The sequence below is a fragment of the Pelophylax lessonae genome (assembly GCF_965119305.1).
Source record: "Pelophylax lessonae genome assembly, chromosome: 5".
Lineage (NCBI taxonomy): Eukaryota > Metazoa > Chordata > Amphibia > Anura > Ranidae > Pelophylax > Pelophylax lessonae.
Window position 1 is genome coordinate 545,592,469 of NC_138772.1, and position 22,064 is coordinate 545,614,532.

The 22,064-nt window shown below is 40.3% G+C and overlaps 1 protein-coding gene across 14 annotated transcripts in view; it reads left to right on the forward strand.

Annotated features, from left to right (window-relative positions):
* Positions 1-22,064, forward strand: part of SCRIB (scribble planar cell polarity protein) — a 295,493-nt gene that overhangs the window by 93,394 nt on the left and 180,035 nt on the right. For all 14 annotated transcript variants that reach the window (XM_082257570.1, XM_082257580.1, XM_082257581.1 and 11 more), the window contains exons 9-11: positions 957-1,075; positions 13,612-13,811; positions 20,936-21,102. In XM_082257570.1, the coding sequence (XP_082113696.1) occupies positions 957-1,075; positions 13,612-13,811; positions 20,936-21,102 (486 nt within the window). The remainder of the gene's footprint in view (positions 1-956; positions 1,076-13,611; positions 13,812-20,935; positions 21,103-22,064) is intronic.

The window sequence follows — 22,064 nt, forward strand, 5'->3', positions numbered from 1 at the left end:
TTTTTTTTTACTTTGTATGCCCATTGCAAAGTTTGACTTTGAAATTTCTTTTAGACACTTTTCCCAGTGGTAGGCACTGGATATACTGCAATGTCTTTCAGAGGAGTGTAGTACTCTGTTTTGGCCCAGTGCTGCTCACCCCTTTAACTTGTTGGCAATTCCTGTCTGTCCAAATGACCGTTGGAAGTTGCTTTGTAAATACTGCTGTCAAAAAATGAACCATCTTACACATTGCTTATAAACATCGTTCAGATAGGAGATACAGATACACAAAGGAACATTGTTTATTGATGTAAGATAAATACAAGGTTACATTGTGATTTGTGTATCTACTGTTTTGCATTCATCTGCAGATCAAAAGGATGAGCTTCCATATACATATGATGTCTGCTAAAGTAAACTAGCAAAAAATAAAAATGCTGGGTGCCAGCAATAGGTCAGGCCCTTAGTCAGAAATTAGATTCTCAGTGGTTAGCCTCCAGTTTACTGGGTGCGGGTGATTGGTCTGGCCCTTAGAAATCATATTCTCTCTAGTTAGCCTCCAGGCTACTGGGTGCAGGTATTTGGTCAGACCCTTGGTTAGAAATTGGATTCTTGGTGGTTAGCCTCTAGTTCACTAGGTCCAGGGGATTGGTCAGGCTTTTAGTCAGAAATCTTGATTCTCACTGGTTAGCCTTCAGGCCACTGGGTGTGGGTCATAGGTCAGGCCCTTAGTCAGAAATCTGATTCTCTGTGGTTAACTTCCAGGCAACTTGGTGCAGGTGATTGACCGGGCCCTTAGTCAGAAATTGGATTCTCACTGGTTAGCCTCCAGTTCACTGGGTGCAGGTGATTGGTTGGGCCCTTAGTCAGAAATCTGATTCTCACTGGTTAGCTTCCAGGCTGCTTGGTTTAGGCAGTATGTTCTTTCCTACTGCTACGCCCACTTTAATATGTTTTTGTTTCTTTGTTTTTAGGACACCTGAAACAATTGTCCATCTTGAAAGTGGATCAGAACCGTCTGACCCAGCTGACTGAGTCCATCGGAGACTGTGAAAATCTGAGTGAGATTATTCTTACGGAGAACCTGCTGACGGTAATCTGGTGCCCCCATGACTAGTCAAGAACTCTGGAATAAATCTGTAGGCTGTAACAGAAGTTTGTCAGGAGAGAGTCAAGTCGATGGCTTTTTTGCCTTCCTGAAAATACTAGTTGTCTGGCTGTCTGACATTAATACTTTGTGCACTGACCTGGGATAAGCATGCAGCACGTCAGAACTTCTTATCTGCGTGCTTTTACTTGATCAGACCGTCCTGTCGCTACTGGATCACCATGACAGCCAGGCAACTAGCAATAGAAGCTTATATAATTTTCTCCAGATGGGTTTCTGTTGCAGGATAGGTTCACCTTTAGTAACATGTTACACCTATATTTAGGGTGTAACATGTTACTAAATCACCTGCCATCACCCCCACCCAGATCCCCATTGTGACAACAGGTGACCTACTGTCACAATTCAAAAACAGTGCCTCTGCCCACATGGCCGCGTCATTTATTCACAGAGTTCTGTGAATGAATGTACTACAACTATAGTCAGCCTTTGCAGCTAGCTGCTTGTAGTTCATTAATGACAAGAGCACTAAAGAGCTACTAGTAGTTCATTGATTTTCCTGCAATTTAGTAACTGCCTGCCCGTATCGGAGGTATGGACGGACAGCTCTACTGACAGTCTGCAGAAGTCTGTCATTGCACCCACAATATGCTGATTAGGGATGCAGTCCTTTATAGGCTCCTGAGAAAAAAAAGAAATGCACATTTGTCTACCTGCAAAAAAAAAAAAAATTGCTTTTTTTTTTTTTTGAAGGTGAACTTGGGTTTTTAGGATTCTATGGGGGAGAGGACTCCAGACTAGATACAACATTCAGTGATCATTATTCCAAGCTCTTCCCTTGTGTTGCTGTTTTTGTCTTTTTGATGCTGGGAAAAATTGTGCTCCTGTAAATCTGCTTCTCTGCTCCATACACCTAACCTAGCAATTACACACAGTGCAGTTTAAAGTGGTAGTAAAGGTGTTTTTGTTATTTATACCTACAGGTAAGCCTTAATAAGGCTTACCTGTAGGTATAGTAAATCTCTCCTAAACGTGCACTGTTTAGGAGATATTTACTTTACCATCGTCAGTGATGTCACAGGCGCATGCACACTGCACTCTCAATGGATGGCCTGCCGTCCATAGAGAGAGAGCCCTGCAGTGGCCATGATGTCATTGTGGCTTGACCAGTCAAACAGCCCCACGAAACCCGCGAGGAAGAGCGGGTGAGGATGGAAGCCCTGTCAGCGGTGACAGCGCGCCGCTGAAGGGCTTCATTTTCAGGTAAGACTTTCATAATGTGCTAGTATGTATAATTTTTTTTTTTTTTTTTGCGGTTCACTCCCGTTTAACTCAGAAATTGCCCCTGTATACCTCCTGGAACCTGATAGGAGCATTCAGCACAGACAGTTGCATATCTTGCACAGTAAAAAAGTGTTTGTGCCTTATTATGTAACTTTTATTCAAATGATTGTTCTGACTGGAGTTCTGTTATTTGAATTTAATTTTTATTAGGGGTTGTTAATATAAGGTGTGCTCACCTGTATTTGTCAAGAACACTCTAAGGGTCCTTTCACATGGTCTCTTCCGCCAACGTAGTCCGTTCTGCTCAGCGGGGGATCGATCCGCCGATCCCTGCTGAGTAGGCGGATGACAGCTCCGTCTCTGCTCTGTGTGTGCAGATGGAGCTGTCAGAGCCCCGCTGTCTTCTATGGGGGAATCGGATGAGAACGGACCACCTGTCCGTTCTCATCCGATCTGATCTGCTCGACTGATGGAAAATAGGGTTTCCATCCTTCCGGATTTCATGGACCGGATCGGATAGCAGTGGGTTTCAGCGGAGGTGTCTCCGCTGACATCCGCTGCCCCATAGGGATGCATGGAGCATCCGATAAGGTCTGCCTGAAAAACTGACAGGCGGATCTGATCGGTTGTGTGAAAGGACCCTAAAAAGTATTGCTGTATGTGGTGTGTGTTGAGGAAATATATTAGATATGTATTTCCATACCGCTAGCAAAAAAACAAAAACAAAGCACATCGACACACCTGTTGAAATGCAGACCCTTGTTGTGACCTGTACAGAAAACAACTGCATGTCGCTGTGCAGTAATCAACATGATGTTAACAAGCCCTATTGGGCCCCTTTCACACGGGCGTTCCAAACGGGTCCGCCTGTCCGTTTTTCAGGTGGATCTGATCAGATTATTCATGTATCCCTATGGACTGACAGGTGTAAACTGACACAAGTCTGACCTCTGATCCGATTTGACCCGCTATAAACAAATGCAAGCCAATCCGTTCTCCTCTTATTAGGCGGATCGTATCGGAGGGCAGCCGGTCCATTTACATTTAAATGTCTGTACAAAACAAACAAAGAAACCCCTCTAATGGGACTTTGAAGGGCATAACACTGAGATATATAGGATATAAAATTCTAATTTTATTGTACAAACATAGTAGAAAAAACACATATTAAAAATATAGTGACTGTAAAAACATGACCCCGTTTTGACACAAAGGTCCCTACTGGACTGCAGACACCCAATGCATTTTGATGTATTTAAATTTATCTTCTTTTAAGAAGAAAAATTGAAATACATCGAAACGCGTTGGGTCTCTGTAGTCCAGTAGGGACCTTTGTGTCCCAACAGGGTCATGTTTTTATAGTCTCTATATTTTTAATTCGTGTTATTTCTACTATGTTTGTACAATAAAATTAGAATTTTATATCCTATATATCTCATTGTTTTGCCCTTCAAAGTCCCATTAGAGGGTTTTCTTTGTTTGTTTTGTGCCAATTAGGGATGTGGGCATTCCACGCGATACTCCTTTCTATGACCTAACTATTCACACATTTTAAATGTCTGTAGAGCAGAGTGGGCTCAGTCCGTGTCCGCTGTCCATAAACTGAGAGGACACAGACCTGTCATCTGCCCGTTCTGCTCTGATCAGCAGAAGATCAACAGACCGATCCCCTGCTGAGCAAAGCAGATCCGCCCCCTTTGTGTGCAGCGCATTCAGATAAAATCTTTCCAAGTACAAACACAATTTTAATTGAAAAATTGTCAGTACACACAATTGCTACATGTGTTTACAGAATAAGGGACTATAGCAAAATCCCACCCTGTACACACACACATTAAAGGCCAGGATGGGTATGGGTGAGTGCACATGGATGTGGAGACATTGAAATGTTTTAATTTGTCAAGTTAGGCAATACTCCATATAAGCTGAGCAGCAAATTTAATTCAGTGTAACCTATCAGGAAAAAAACAGACATTTCGGAGTCATGTGTTTTCCATGTCACCTTGAGAAAGAGGTCCTACGTGACTGAAATCTCAGATTTATTTTCCCCTCAGTCACCTTCTAGGATGGCACCTGAGAGAGCAAGGCTTCTCCCATCAAAAGATAAAACACTTCAAGCAAGAAGTCTTTAAATAGGATCCCACAGGACAGCTCCTCCGTTATCTTCTTCTTTGGTCAGACAAGTTAATTTCTGGAACTCTGGTTTCTAAGTGCTATTCTGTTTCCATTTTGTGAGGCTACTGTTCTTCTTAGGACCCCCATCAGATTAGTATGGCTGTCCTGGGGCTTTTTTCGCCCTTCTGTGCCTGGTGAGGGCTTGTACTGGAGGGAGGTGCTCTTCCCCTGGTGAAAGTCCCGAAACCTTGTGCGTTGCGGTTCATGCTTTAGGAAGAGTGGGTGAGTCCCCCACTATGTCACTTCTGCTTGACTGATTGATGGACTTTCCCTTGTTAGAGAAACATTACATCTGTACCCACCCCCCATCTTCTAGATGATGAGTCGTGCAATGAAATAGAGGCGTGGTCTGGCTGGCATCCTGATGGGCCATTGCACGGCATGGCTGATGAGCCTCTAATCCAGGGGTCTCAAAGAGGCGGGGTTCTGGCTGGCATCCTGATGGGCCAGGGCATGGCGTGGCTGACGAGCCTCTGATCCAGGGGTCTCAAAGAGGCGGGGTTCTGGCTGGCATCCTGATGGGCCAGGGCATGGCGTGGCTGACGAGCCTCTGATCCAGGGGTCTCAAAGAGGCGGGGTTCTGGCTGGCATCCTGATGGGCCAGGGCATGGCGTGGCTGACGAGCCTCTGATCCAGGGGTCTCAAAGAGGCGGGGTCTGGCTGGCATCCTGATGGGCCATTGCATGGCATGGCTCACTAGCCTCTAATCCAGGGGTCTCAAAGAGGTGGGGTCTGACTGGCATCCTGATGGGCCATTGCACGGGCATGGCTGACTAGCCTCTAATCCAGGGTTCTCAAACTGGCGGCCCAGCCCTTCAGCTGTTGCGGAGCTACAAGTCCCATCATGCCATTGCCTACGGGAGTCATGCTTGTAACTGTCTGCCTTGCAATGCCTCATGGGATTTGTAGTTGTGCAGCAGCTGTTTGAGACCCCTGCTCTATACAGTCTCCTCCACTGTGCTATCTGCATGATGGAGACTACAGCATCAGTGATGGCGAGGTCAGGCACCAATAACGCCGGCACTGTTCAGGAAAGTTGTTTGGGGCCTGCTTCCTCCTTATTCGAGAGCCTTTTTCTTAGCACCATTCTCCATCTTCTGAGGCCTAGTAGGGTGTATTGGTGCACCAGAGCCCATTGCTCCCCCATAGCAGTGGTAGTCTGTGACCAGTCTACCGTCTGTTTTCTGGAGCTTCCCCAATTGTTTTTTTTTTTCAGATGAAGGCCCTTGACAAATTGATTGTCCAAATCATCTGAAGTTTTTTTTTTTTTTATGTTCTGTCCATTGCATCTTTTAATACTTTCGATCCCCTTTGGCCAATTGTAAAAAAAAATAAAAATAAAATGGAAACCTCCACCTGCTGCTTCCACTTCAATTACTCCCTCTAAAAGTATATGCAGGAGGATACAGAGGATTCTGACCCAGATTCTCATCCAAGGTCTTCGTCATTTTGACATTCATCTTCATCCAAAGTCTCTGGAGTATCCAGATGTAAATTATTGCTGGATGAAGTGGATGACCTTCCTAAAGGCTTTTTTACTCAAGTTGGAATATCTAAGCAGGAAAAGCTGAGCATGAGAAGATGTATTTGGGGCTTCAAGAAAATAACCCCCCCCCCTTTTTTTTTTCTCCCTATCGGATACGCCTCTTTAACCCCTTCACCGCCTAATTGCAAAACAAATCTTAATGCTGAAGCACAATTTGGTCATGTGTTAGTAAAACCGTACATATCACCGTGCATCCAGGTGGATTATACCGCGTTTTTTTTTTTAGGACAAATTGGACTTCCATTTGGTAGTAAATAGTAATGTATATCTCCCGATTTTGTTTTATTAACCACTTAAGCCCCGGAAGATTTTACCCCCTTCCTGACCAGAGGGTATTTTGTGATTCAGCACTGCGTGAATTTAACGGACAATTGCGAGGTCGTGCGGCGCTGTACCTAAACAAATTTGACGTCCTTTATTTCCCACAAACAGAGCTTTCTTTTGGTGGTATTTGATCACCTGTGCGATTTTTTGATCATGCGCTATAAACAAAAAAAGAGCGACAATTTTGCAAAAATAACAATATTCCCCCCAAAAAAAAATGTAAAAATCAAAATTTTTTAACATTTTAGGCCAATTTTTTTTTTACCATATGTTTGGCAAAAAAAAAAATCGCAAAAAGCGTATTTTGATTGGTTTGCGCAAAAGTTATTGCGTTTACTAACTAAGGGAAAGATTTTTGTAATTTTTGGTGTTTTTTTTTTTAACGCGTAATGGCGGCGATCTGCGATTTTTTTTTTCTTTCTTTTTTTTTTGCGGGACTGCGACATTGGGGCGGACAGATCGGACCCTTGACTGACATTTTTGACACTTTTGGGGTTACCAGTGACATTACTACAGTAATCAGTGCTATACATATGCACTGTCACTGTAAAATGACACTGGCAGGGAAGGGGTTAACTTTATTGGAGAGGGAGGGGTTAAGTGTGTCCCTAGGGGCATGCTTCTAACTGTGATTGGCTGTGGCTACTAGTGTAAGGACAGAGATCAATGGTCCTACATAGTAGAACCGTTTGATCACCATTCTTACACAGCACTCGCTCCCAAAACCCTTACAGGCTAGCAACGTAGTACTAGGTCGCTTTGCCTGTGAGGGGCTGACCGCCGATGTAAATAGTCGTGCGGCGGTCGGCAAGTGGTTAATAAAGGAAAACTGCCCCAAAATAGTAAAAAAAAAAAATGTTTTAAATTTAGCTGCAAAAATTCTTATTATTATCATAGCATACCACCAAAGATCAACCCTAAAATAACTTATTTTCCTGACAATTACAGCGATACCACATATGTATATCTTGTTGTATGTACTCACAGTACAGGCAATTAACAATAGAGCACATTTTTTTTTTTATATAGAATTCTACATAAAACACACACTAATTTAAAAAAAAATCCTTTAAAAAAAAAAAAAAAAAAAAAAACCTGCCCAAAATATACTGACCATGACCTTTGACCCAAACACTAACCCTGGCACTGATCTAGATCAAACCTGGATCTAGCTATTTGTTTATTATTATTATTATTTTTTTTTTTTACTGTTTTTTTTTTTCCAGTCTCTGCAAGTAGAGAGGGATTCAATGTATCTCTCCCCTTCATTCACAGAGAGCAAAACGCATGGATGGTCTTCAGTGACTGATCACTGTGATAGCCAATTAGAGGGTATCGCAGTGATCCGGTGACACAGAATCGGAGTTCTGGGTCCCAGTCGTTAGTACGGTACCCAGGGCTTGCCTGTGAGACCCCGGTCTCTGTGCTGGGAGCTCGTTGTGCGGCGTGCTTCCAGCACAAGGAAAACAGAGAGGTCAATTCAATGCCCCAGGTGAGAGGTGAAATCCTGAGGACAGGTGGGACTGGGTGTTAGCCTTGTGTACAACTTGGGAAAGAAATTGGCTGCACACTTCAGCCAGTCCAATAGATTTATGGAAACATGTATAAAACTGCAAAAAAGCAAAATATGATCTGACACATATACATTCTCTATATACCTCCATCCCTATATATGTATATGTAAAGCAAGAAATATTGGTTTTGGGCAGTGCTTTTTTTCTCAGAGAATAGGTGCAGGTACACCCCTCTTCTGAGTCACCCCTTGTCTCCACCCCCTACCCACCTCCCAGTACCCCTCCTTTTAGAGAATACAGAACCAATCAATAGGCCATTCAGATCACCCCACTGACCCCAGTACCCCTTTGCCATTGCATACATTCAGACTGGAGGTGCCTGAACTGCGTTCCCCCACGTTCCCGCTGAAAAAAAGCCCTGGTTTGGGGACTTTAAATGCGCTTAATAAACTATCACAAAAAGTATATTCCAATTGCAATTTTATTATGCGTTCCTTGATTATCAAATATATATATATATATATATATATATATATATATATATATATATATAAAAATATTGTACAATTGTAATACATACGTATGTACAGAAAACTGACATGATATTTTATACACTTCACAATAAATAATTATTATACAGTTTCGAGGAACTATAAATCGATCTAAAAAATATGTATAATTCAACAATACATCTTAATATCTGTGGACTAACAATCTCTAAATATTACATCCAATACATTCCTATATCTGGCTCGACGCATTTCTTGGACCTCCGTCCATTCATCAGGAGCTTGAATAAAAATTGTATATCTGAAAATATGAATTTGTATTGGAGTACATAAATCTCTGGATATTTGAATCTATTTAAAGATATGTATAACGTATTACTACCTTAGTTGGAAATAATCTGGTTGTTGATTCATAATGTCACCCATCTAAAAAAGGTCCAATATTTGAAAGGGAGAGCAGAGATGCCCTGAGCAAAGCCTGATCTGGGGGCTGTGGCATGAAAGACCCCCCCCAGTCCAAGAGCGGGTCGAAATACACGAAATACGCACCGGAAACCACAAATATAGTCCGGAAAATATTAGTGGAGGCACATTGTGACCAAAAGGATCTAAAAAGATATATATGTAGTGATATAAGGATCAATTTATATTTATATATATATATATATATATATATATATCGATATATATATATACAGTAAACCCCCGCTCCATCGCGGTTCAGTTTTTGCGGTCCTGGTATATTGCAGTTTTTTTTGTAATGTTATTTTACTATATAAATCATTAAAAATGAAATATTTTTGTGTTTTCCATAGCTCTTGCTATGTCTCTCAGTATCTTTTATGTGTTTAAATGAGTTTCTATTGTTTTTAAAGGTGTGTTTAAAGACCTTAAAATGCTTTTACACGTACAGTGACAGTAAAATAATCATGCCTACAATGCATTTTAATAGGGTTTTTCTATTTCGCGGATTTTCACTTTTCGCGGCTGGGTCCGGAACCTAACCCCCGCAATAGAGGGGGGTTTACTGTGTGTGTGTGTGTGTGTGTATATATATATATATATATATATATATATATATATATATATATATATATCTATCGAGATATATATATATATATATATATATATATATATATATATATATATATATAAATAAAATCTTTTTTTTTTTTTTTTTTGATAATCAAGGAACGCATAATAGAATTGCAATTGGAATATACTTCTTGTGATAGTTTAACGTGATAGTTTAACCTCATTTAAAGTCTTAAAACCAATGTTTCTTGCTTTATATATGTATAAAACTGCCACCAGGACAAGGACACAGACCATGGAAAGCTTGACGCATTTCACACTACCAACCAGCAAAAGACAGATACGCAAGTATGTGGCCCCACGGGAAAAAAAGCCTAGTCCAGTGAGGCCGCATATATGTGTAATTTTGGTATAAAGGGGTTAAGAATAGAAAGATCTAGAAAAAAAGCAGCTCTTTCCCCCAAAGCACAGACTTCCCTTTGAGGATAATGATGGAGCGAATACCCACATTTAGACTCGCCTTTTGCAAAATTATCCAAAAATTTGGATCTTTGTTTTGAGAATATGGGAATCCTCAAGGATCGGTTGATGACAAAATGGATATTCTTCAGTCTCAAATCTCAATCAGGCCTGGGATTCTTCAGTCTCAAATCTCAAACCAGCTCTAGCTACAGCATATGTAGCTTGAAATTTGGAATTCTGACTAGCACCGCTTGAATCTCCTGTAGAAGCTGGCATTCCCAGATAAAATATTTGTGACCCCTTTGATGCTCTTTTTAAGTGTTGGTTTCATTGCAGAGGTTTCAGCTGAATCGCTGAGGATGATGGCAAGGTCATTGGCTTTGCTAAGTCTGTTAGGTGAGCTTTTTGGCTTAAAACATGGCCAAAATTCTCCATCTCTGCCTCCAAACAATTCTACTTTCTATAAATAACATTACAAATGTTGCATTTAGTACATATAATACAGGTTTATGAACAACTTTATTATTGTATTTGTATCATTACCTGTAAAAAAAGGTGGTTAGGCATTAGACTTAAGGCCCGTACACACGTACCGATTGTCGGCCGTGAAGATTAGGCCGACAAACGATCGGCCGATTGTAAGCTTGTTAGTATGATGCTTCCGACAGCCGACAGCGCACTTGCGGCAGAACAGAATCTGTCGTGCAAGCATTAAAATTTTTGTATGCCGACACCAGAACGGCCAATTGTTCGCCAGTCAGTACAGAATTCGGCCGACAGACAGCAGATTTGCAAGACTGGGCATGCTCAGAAAAGAAAAAACACACGGAAAGTTAACCATCACATGACATCACTTCTGCAGTCGGCTGTTGTTGGCCGACAAAATTCGTGTGCAGTCTTTTGCACTTTTCAACAGACACGACAGCCCTGGACAAAAGACGGCCGATCGTTCGGCCGACGATGGGTACGTGTGTACGGGGCTTTACAGCCAAGGTTAAAGGTAAAAATATAGAAGAGGGGAAGGAAAAAAGGCGCCAAGCAACCAATCGTGTAAAACTGTTTATTGGGTGTACATAAGCATTGTTTCCCCATAAATAGAGTTTTCTTTTGGTGGTATTTGATCACCTGTGCAATTTTTATTTTTTGCTCTATAATCAAAAAAAGAGCGACAATTTCGAAAAAATAAAAAATATTTTTTACATTCTGCTATAAAACTCATCCAATAAAAAATTAAAAAAAAAAATCAAATTTCTTCATGAATTTAGGCCTATATGTATTTTCTGCTACATATTTTTGTTAGAAAAAAAATCCCAATAAGCGTATTTTGGTTGGTTTGCGCAAAAGTTATCCCGCCTACAAACTATGGTATACATTTGTGGGATTTTTTTTCCTTTTTTTATTAGTAATGGTGGTAATTAGCGACCTATTGCGGGACTGCGATATTGCGGCAGACAATCTGCTACTGACACTTTTTTGGGGACCATAATACAGTGAAACAGTGATCAGTGCTAAAAATATACTAATGACACTGGATGAAAAGTGGTTAAACATCTAGGGCTATCAAAGGGTTAAATGTGTGCCTAGCCAGTGTTTTTGTGTACTGTATGTGCTTCTTTTACTAGGTGAAGAGATGGATTTTTATTCACTGCTTTACTTTATGTTGCACTGATTTGAATGGGCAGAAGGGAAATTGATGTATTTTCCATTGCTGTGCATTGCAGCACAACAATAAATACAGGAGAAAACGCACTTGTGTGAACAGGGGACTAACTCTAGTTTTCTGTCATGTTCACCTGAATTAAATTGCTGCTCAGCTTATGGCTACATTGACCAGTTCTAGCAGTAGGAATCAGAACTGAGCCTCCCAATTTTTACTACAACCGCACTTCCTTTTGGTATTGTATCCAGTGATGACTAATTCCTTGTAGAAGATGGATAGGGGCACTGACATATACAGTGCCTTTGCAAAAGTATTTGGCCCCCTTGAACTTTGCAACCTTTTGCCACATTTCAGGCTTCTAACATAAAGATATAAAACTGTAATTTTTTGTGAAGAATCAACAAGTGGGACACAATCATGAAGTGGGACGAAATTTATTGGATATTTCAAACTTTGTTAACAAATAAAAAAACTGAAAAATTGGGCGTGCAAAAGTACCTTTACTTTTAGTGCAGCAAACTCTCTCCAGAAGTTCAGTGAGGATCTCTGCATGATCCAATGTTGACCTAAATGACTAATGATGATAAATACAATCCACCTGTGTGTAATCAAGTCTCCGTATAAATGCACCTGCACTGTGATAGTCTCAGAGGTCCGTTTAAAGCGCAGAGAGCATCATGAAGAACAAGGAACACACCAGGCAGGTCCGAGATACTGTTGTGGAGAAGTTTAAAGCCGGATTTGGATACAAAAAGATTTCCCAAGCTTTAAACATCCCAAGGAGCACTGTGCAAGCGATAATATTGAAATGGAAGGAGTATCAGACCACTGCAAATCTACGAAGACCTGGCCGTCCCTCTAAACTTTCAGCTCATACAAGGAGAAGACTGATCAGAGATGCAGCCAAGAGGCCCATGATCACTCTGGATGAACTGCAGAGATCTACAGCTGAGGTGGGAGACTCTGTCCATAGGACAACAATCAGTCGTATACTGCACAAATCTGGCCTTTATGGAAGAGTGGCAAGAAGAAAGCCATTTCTTAAAGATATCCATAAAAAGTGTCGTTTAAAGTTTGCCACAAGCCACCTGGGAGACACCAAACATGTGGAAGAAGGTTCTCTGGTCAGATGAAACCAAAATTGGCAACAATGCAAAACGTTATGTTTGGCGTAAAAGCAACACAGCTCATCACCCTGAACACATCAAACATGGTGGTGGCAGCATCATGGTTTGGGCCTGCTTTTCTTCAGCAGGGACAGGGAAGATGGTTAAAATTGATGGGAAGATGGATGGAGCCAAATACAGGACCATTCTAGAAAAAAACCTGATGGAGTCTGCAAAAGAGCTGAGACTGGGACGGAGATTTGTCTTCCAACAAGACAATGATCCAAAACATAAAGCAAAATCTACAATGGAATGGTTCACAAATAAACATATCCAGGTGTTAGAATGGCCAAGTCAAAGTCCAGACCTGAATCCAATCAAGAATCTGTGGAAAGAACTGAAAACTGCTGTTCACAAACGCTCTCCATTCAACCTCACTGAGCTCGAGCTGTTTTGCAAGGAGGAATGGGCAAAAATGTCAGTCTCTCAAAACTGATAGAGACATACCCCAAGCGACTTACAGCTGTAATCGCAGCAAAAGGTGGCGCTACAAAGTATTAACTTAAGGGGGCTGAATAATTTTGCACGCCCAATTTTTCAGTTTATTTGTTAAAGTTTGAAATATCCAATAAATTTCGTCCCACTTCATGATTGTGTCCCACTTGTTGATTCTTCACAAAAAATTACAGTTTTATATCTTTATGTTTGAAGCCTGAAATGTGGCAAAAGGTCGCAAAGTTCAAGGGGGCTGAATACTTTCGCAAGGCACTATATGTAAGATTCTTTCACCCAATAGTCTCCCTTCCATCTGCTTCTTTGAGCTAGGTAAGGCATGTCTCTAGTTGTTTTCTTATCTCTTGGTGGAAATTTGCAATTTACTGTAAAATGATTTTTTTTTCTTTCCAGAATCTGCCCAAGTCTATAGGGAATCTCACCAAGCTGACCAATCTGAATGTGGACCGCAATCGGCTGACTTCTCTGCCCAGTGAGATCGGAGGCTGTTCCAGTCTAAACATGCTGTGCCTGCGTGATAACCAGCTGACCTCTCTCCCGCCCGAGCTGGCCAATGCCACGGAACTGCACGTGTTGGACGTGGCGGGCAATAGGTACCAGTGTCACATATGTGCATTCAATTTATTGTGAAGGCTGGTCTCATTACGGTGTACGTTTAGTAAACTGAGAAGTTTTCTCTCAGTTCACTTCTCGGCAATTCTCAGAGAAAAATTATCAACTCTGGCACCCAGTTTAGGTGGTCGAGAACTTCAATTCCCAAAGGGTGATCAGAGGAGATCACTGGGTGGACTGCCTGTAATCTCACGAGATTTTGTGAGATTACAGTGCCGCCAAGTTTTAAAAGTGAAACCAAAGTTTAAAAGCACTCGTAATGTCATGTTCTGACACATGAAAACTTACTGAATATCTATCGATCTATACACACACACACACACATACACACATATACAGTATACATACAGTGTATATACATATGTACATACAGTATATATATATATATATACACCAGTACATACAGTGTATATATATATATATATATATATATATATACCAGTACATACCGTATATATATGTATATATAGTATATGTGTATATATATATATATATATATATATATATATATATATATATATATATATATACATACACCTATACATACATACCATATATACATATATATTTTTTATTTTTTTTATTTTGAACCCCCTGGTGCTGATATATAGGAAGAAAGAAGTCTTCTTCCTCTGATCACACAGCTTCTCCCCCTGATTCTCCACCTCTGAGCTGGAGAATCTGGAATGGAGATATTTCAGAATAACGGCTGTGTGATCTTCAGATCTCACTTTTCTAAACTGGCCGTTTGTGACAGAAACGGTCATGTACTGTGATGAGAAGAGAAGAACGTGTTCTCTGCTCCTCATCTCAGCAAACTAAACGGTAACTCATCAGAGATCAGTCGTGATCCTCAGGATCACGGCTTTTCTCTGCATATTAAAAGTACACCTACATGTTTTTAATCTCACAACTGCACAACTCATTGCTAATAAGTGGGATGTCTGTCTGGTCCATAGAAGACAAGACCTCAAACTCCAAAAAAAAAAAAGAAAAAAAAAGGACTTTCTCTTTCATTCATCGACTGACCCATCGCTCCATAAATCAGAACTAGTGGTGGCTGTTCCCTCTTGAGGGGTGTTTTTTTCTTTAAACCTTTATTTTTCAGACGGGGCTGCTGTGTCCTGGTTAAGGGCTCTTATGTTTAGCCTTGGGTTATTTTCCCCACCCCTCTTTTTCTTTTTTGGCACTGCTTTTGGACGTCCCACTAGTTATAGTTAAATAGTTAGTGAGGTTGAAAAAAGACATCAGTCCATCCAGTTCAACCTATGATGTGTGTGTGTTTGCTGTTAACCGTACATTGTATACCCCTGTATGTTGTACATTGTATACCCCTATATGTTGTACATTGTATACCCCTATATGTTGTACATTGTATACCCCTGTATGTTGTACATTGTATACCCCTGTATGTTGTACATTGTATAACCCTGTATGTTGTACATGGTATACCCCTGTATGTTGTACATTGTATACCCCTGTATGTTGTACATTGTATACCCCTGTATGTTGTACATTGTATACCCCTGTATGTTGTACATTGTATACCCCTGTATGTTGTAATTCTTAACCACTTTACCACCGGAGGATTTTGCTGTCTTACGTCTGGGCCACTTTTTGCGATTCGGGCACTGTGCGAATTTAACTGACAATCGCGCGGTTGTGCGACGCCATACCCAAACTAAATTTACATCCTTTTTTTCCCACAAACAGAGCTTTCTTTTGGTGGTATTTGATCACCTGTGCGATTTTTTTACTTTTTGCGCTATAAACAAAAAAATAGCGTAAATTTTGAAAAATAACAATATTTTTCACATTTTTTTATATGAAATTCCCCCCCATAAAAATGTAAAAATCAAATTTTTTTTTAATTTTTGGGCAATTTGTTTTCTGCTACCTATGTTTGGTAAAAAAAAATCGCAATAAGCATAATTTGATTGGTTTGCGCAAAAGTTATTGGGTTTACTAAGTAAGGGAAAGATTTCTGTCATTTTTGGTGTTTTTTTTTTTTTTTTTTAACGAGTAATGGCAGCGATCTGCGATTTTTTTTTTTTTTTTTTTTTTTTTTTTTGCGGGACTGCGACCATTGCGGCGGACAGATCGGACCCTTGACTGACATTTTTTACACTTTTGGGGGTACCAGTGACATTACTGCAGTAATCAGTGTGTATATATATGCACTGTTACGGTAAAAATGACACTGGCAGGGAAGGGGTTAATGTATGTCTGGTGCATACTAACGTGTGTGTGGGGAGGTGACTGAGTGACACAGGGACAGATCACATGTTCAGCTAAGCTGAACCCTGCAATCTGTCACTGTCTGTCACTTAGGAGATCCGCCCGCTTTGTTTACACAAGCGGGCGGATCTCCAGACTCGATTCCCCGATGATCGGGGAAGAGCGGCCCGAACATCCAGCGGCACGCGCGCGCCGCACACAAGGGGAGGAGTCCAGCGACGTAGGTCTACTTCGCTGGACGGGAACGAGCCACTTTGCCGCAGTACGGTCAACGTGACCGGTCGGCAAGTGGTTAAGGTGCCCATCTAATAGTTTTGTTGAAATTATCGATGTTCCCTGATGATACCACTGCTTGTGGAAGAGAATTCCACATCCTTACTGCTCTGACAGTAAAGAACCCTTTATGCAGTTTAAGGGTAAACCGCTTTTCTTCTAGTTTTAGTGAGTGGCCCGTAAATTTAAAGTTATGATTTATGGAGCGATGTGTCTGCCGATGAACGAAAGAGAGAATGGAATTTTTTGTACTTACCATAAAATCCATTTCTCTGAGTTCATCGACGGACACAGCGATCCATAAATCATAACTAGTGGGTTATATTGCCTCCTCCAGGAGTATGACTAGGCAGAACAAAAAACACCTGGCTACGCCCATGGGCCATCCTCGGCTGGTACATAACTCCCCTCTCTGCTCTAGGTAATCGGTTTAGTAGCAAGCAGTATTAGAGGTATCAGCACTCCATAGAGGGGTGGGTACATAGACGATGAAGGACCGCACTCCAACTTCAAACAATGAACGATTTATTGGTCAAAATGGTAGACAAATTCAGAGACAGGAGACAAGGTTAACGCGTTTCACGGAACGGGATCCGCTTAGTCATAACCACAAAGATGCAAGTGAAGTGGCTGCTAAAATAGTGTCCAAACACGTAAGCTATTACCATAATTACGAGCAGCTTAGGCAATTAATAATCAACATGTCTCTTGTAGCAAAAAAAAACCCACAAACCAAAAAGTGAAGGCAGACGAAGACAAACGAAATGAAAAAGGAAAAAAGAAGAGAAAAACGAAAATTAAAAGAAAAAGAATAGAAAAGACTTTCCACCCCATATATATATAGAATAACAACAATGCAGAATGCACAATATGCAAATGCAAATTGCTGCAAACATTTTAGCATAATTAAAAAACCACATATGAAATAAATGAGAGAAAATAATAATATACTCTTATATAATATTTCATACAAAGAAATGGGAAAGTAAGGTTTAGAGAAAAAGGAGTGCTCAAACATAATGAACAAAATTGAAAATGAGAATTGACATACCTGAAATGATGCATATATTTTAAAAATATATATAGATATATTGTTCATATATTTTTCACATATGTGCATCGTTTCAGGTATCTCAATTCTCATCTTCTTATCTTCATTTTCTTATTTTCAATTTTGTTAAATTGAGCACTCCTTTTTTTCTCTAAACATTACTTTTCCATTTTTTTGTATGAAATATTATGAGAGTATATTTTATTCTCTCATTTATTTCATATGTGGTTTTTACTTATGCTAAAAAGTTTGCAGCAATTTGCATGTGCATATTGTGCATTCTGCATTGTTGTTCTATCTATCTATCTATCTATCTATCTATCTATCTATCTATCTATCTATCTATCTATCTATCTATCTATCTATCTATCTATCTATCTATCTATCTATCTATCTATCTATCTATCTATCTAGTGGAAAGTCTTTTATATTTTTTTTCTTTTTTTAATTTTCGTTTCTTTTCTCTTCTTTTTTCATTTTCTTTTTCTTTTTCATTTCGTTTGTCTTTGTATATTTCTTATATATATATATATATATATAGCTAGATAGATCAACAACAATGCAGAATGCACAATATGCACATGCAAATTGCTGCAAACTTTTTAGCATAAGTAAAAACCACATATGAAATAAATGAGAGAATAAAATATACTCTCTTATAATATTTCATACAAAAAAATGGAAAAGTAATGTTTAGAGAAAAAAGGAGTGCTCAAATTAACAAAATTGAAAATAAGAAAATGAAGATAAGAAGATGAGAATTGAGATACCTGAAACAATGCACATATTTGAAAAATATATGAACAATATATCTATATATATTTTTCAAATATGTGCATCATTTCAGGTATGTCAATTCTCATTTTCAATTTTGTTCATTATGTTTGAGCACTCCTTTTTTTTCTCTAAACCTTACTTTCCCATTTCTTTGTATGAAATATTATATAAGAGTATATTATTATTTTCTCTAATTTATTTCATATGTGGTTTTTTAATTATGCTAAAATGTTTGCAGCAATTTGCATGTGCATATTGTACATTCTGCATTGTTATTATTCTATGTATATATATATATATATATATATATATATATAGGGTGGAAAGTCTTTTCTATTCTTTTTCTTTTAATTTTCGTTTTTCTCGTTTTTCTCTTCTTTTTTCCTTTTTCATTTCGTTTGTCTTCGTCTGCCTTCACTTTTTGGTTTGTGGGTTTTTTTGCTGCAAGAGACACGTTGATTATTATTCACCTAAGCTGCTCGTAATTATGTTGATAGTTTATAGGTGTTTGGACACTATTTTAGCAGCCACTTGACTTGCATCTTTGTGGTTATGACTAAGCAGATCCCATTCCGTGAAACGCGTTAACCTTGTCTCGGAAAATATTAGGTCTAAGGACCATATCACGTGGCTGCGGTTCTATTTGTTCTCCTTTACCTCTGAATTTATTTGTCTACCATTTCAACTAGTAAATCTTTCATTGTTTCAAGTTGAGAGTGCGGTCCTTCATCGTCTATGTATACATCGTTGCCGGAGTTGTGGATCTGATGTGCACCCGACTAGACTTTAAACACTTGAGTGTCTTTCCTCCCCTGTGAAATAGAGGGGTAAGTGCGCTGTGTCCGTTTGATGAACTCAGAGAAATAGATTTTATGGCAAGTACAAAAATCCCATTTTCTCTTTCGTTCATCGACGGACACAGCGCTCCAAAAATCCTAACTAACGGGACGTCCAAAAGCAGTGCCAAAAGGAAAATGAGGGTTGGGGAAAATAACCCAAGGCTAAATATAAGAGCCCTTAACCGGGTCACAGGAGCCCCGTCTGAAAAATTTTAAGTGGAGTTCCACCCTAATTTTATACTTCCCTCCATCTTCTCGCTCCGGGTCACCTGAAAAAGAAATGGATAATCGCATTTTTTTATTTTTTTTTTATTTACCTCGTAGCGAAGAAAATATACTCACCTTACTTCCTTCTTCCTCCTTCCTCGGCCGCGGCCTGTCGTCACTTCCTGGCTCTGCAATGATTCCTGGGAGCTGAACGTCATCGCTCCCAGGAATGATTGCGCCTGCACCGGCCCCGACGTCAGTTCCGGGGCGCGCGCGTCATCCCCTTCTAAACAGCTTCTGGGCGTGCCCAGAAGCTGTGGAGGGATGACGCGCGCGACCCGGAAGTGACGGCGGGGCCGGCGCAGGGCATCGTGGGACCGAAGAAGGCGGAAGAGGACGCCGAAGAGGATCGCGCTGGCTTCAAGCTGCCCACATCTGAGATGGCAGCGCTGGACAAGACGTTTTCAAGGTAAGTATTTGTCCTAACAGGTAAGTGCAACCCGGGACAGATCAGAGGCTAGCCATTGTGGAATGCACTAGCCCTGACTGTCCCGGGGGTATTTTTTTAAAAAAAAAAAAAATAAAAAATTCCAGGGTGGAACTCCGCTTTAAGGTTTTAAAGAAAAAACACCCCTCAAGAGGGAGCAGCCCCCACTATTTATGGTTTATGGAGCGCTGTGTCCGTCGAACTCAGAGAAAGGGATTTTATGTTAAGTACAAAAATCTAATTTTACACAATTATTTTAGCAATTTAATATACATGGTTTCCCCCCAGATGTGTAAACTGAACTAAATATGTAAGTAGGTCACTTGTGTTCTGTGTCTGGAGGGCAGAGCTGGCTCTGCCCATATTGCTGACTACACCCTGTGTATTGGCTTTCTGTCCTATATCTTACACAAAGCTGCCTGCTTGGTAAACGCTGAAGTCATACATATTCGGGACAGTTTACAATAAACTCTGCTGACGATTTTATGTATGGAGTCCAGCATTGAATTCTTTGAGTACCAAGTGGATGGAGCTTATAGGAGCCCAGATGGGAGACCAACACTTGCTGCATGATAATAGCTAGGGGTGGTGGAGCTAAGCTCTTATGTTTGGTGAAACTGTAACCCCCCTCCTTTTTAATCCTGAGTGGAATAAGGAATAAATAAAACCGTAAGGGTTTTTAATAAATCTGTATTCCATTGGTGAGATTTTTCTTTTAACTCCTGCCGTGCCCTAAGTGATGGAAACCCTCTTAGGCCAGCCTTTTTCAACCAGGGTGCCTTCAGGTGTCTTTAGGGATGCCTTGGCAAAATGCCTAAAAATTGCCCAAGAATTGTATATAAGCCAGAGGGTGAATGAATCCGGCCTTAGGCCTCTTTCACATGAGCATTTCATTTGTCTGTTTTTCATCCATCCATTGACCGATAAAACGGACCTAAATGCATCTCTATGGAAAATGTATGTAAACAGATGATCATGCGTTTACATCCCCTTCCGTCAACATCAGTTTTTTGGAACAGATCAAAGCCATTTTTTTCTTCTGTTTAAAAAAACAGATTGGACGAAAAACGGATGTAAAAGGACAAATTGTCAGTTTTTGCATCAAAAAATTTCTCCTGGAGATGTAAACAAAACTGTGAAAGTTGCGCTCTTATTGTTTTATCTTTAATTGTGTTATTATCTGAATCTGTCTCGATGCAATGTTTACAATTTCCTTCCTGTTCTTATTTCCAGATTGCTGAACTTGCCCTTTGCGCTGACCAACCTCAATTTGAAAGCTCTCTGGTTGGCTGAGAATCAGTCCCAGCCAATGCTGAAATTTCAGACTGAAGATGATGAGAAAACTGGATCCAAAGTGCTCACCTGCTACCTTCTGCCTCAGCAGCCGTCTCCGAGCATCGGTACTGCAAAGAGCTCTTCCTGCTTTTCATGGCTTCTGTCATTTTAAAGTATTGGTCCATGCTGTTAGGAATTATGGGGCCCCGCACAGCCTTCCTTTCTCACCCAGGGCTCAAATTTTTCAGGGGTTCCTTAAGCAATCAGCAGTTGATGCCTCTTCAAAAAGTAACTATGGACACAAATGATCATTTTAGTTATCTGTGAGGGGGCATTCTCCCGTTTACCAGTCTTCTACACTGACCACCTATATACAAAGGCTCTTTTCCATTGACCACCTTAACAGGGAGAACCTTCTCCACTGACCACTTATATACAAAGGCTCTTCACTGACCACCTGTATACAAAGGCTCTTCTACACTGACCCATCTATATGCAAAAGCTTTTCTACACTGACCAACCTATATGCAAAGGCTCTTCTCCACTGACTATCTGTACAAGGAAGACCTTCTCCACTGATCACTTATATACAAAGGCTCTTCTCCACTGACCACTTATATACAAAGGCTTTTTACCCCACTGACCACCTATATACAAAGGCTCTTCTTCACTGACCACCTATATACAAAGGCTCTTCTTCACTGACCACCTGTATACAAAGGCTCTTCTCCACTGACCACCTATATACAAAGGCTCTTTTCCACTGACTTTCTATTTACAAAGGTTCTTCTCCACTGACCAACTATATAGGGAGGACCTTCTTCACTGACCACCTATATACAAAGGCTTTTATCCACGGAACCCCTATATACAAAGGTTCTTCTCCACTGACCACCTATATACAAAGGTTCTTCTCCATTGAGCACTGATGTAAAGGAGCATTTGTCTGACCAACAATCAAAAAAATCTTTCATTGACCAGCAGTATAAACCTGGCCAAAGATGGATTGAAATGTGGCTGGTTCAGCAGGGACTGGCCAAAATTCAAATAATCTGTGGGCAGGCTGGTTTGTCCGATCAGTACTGCC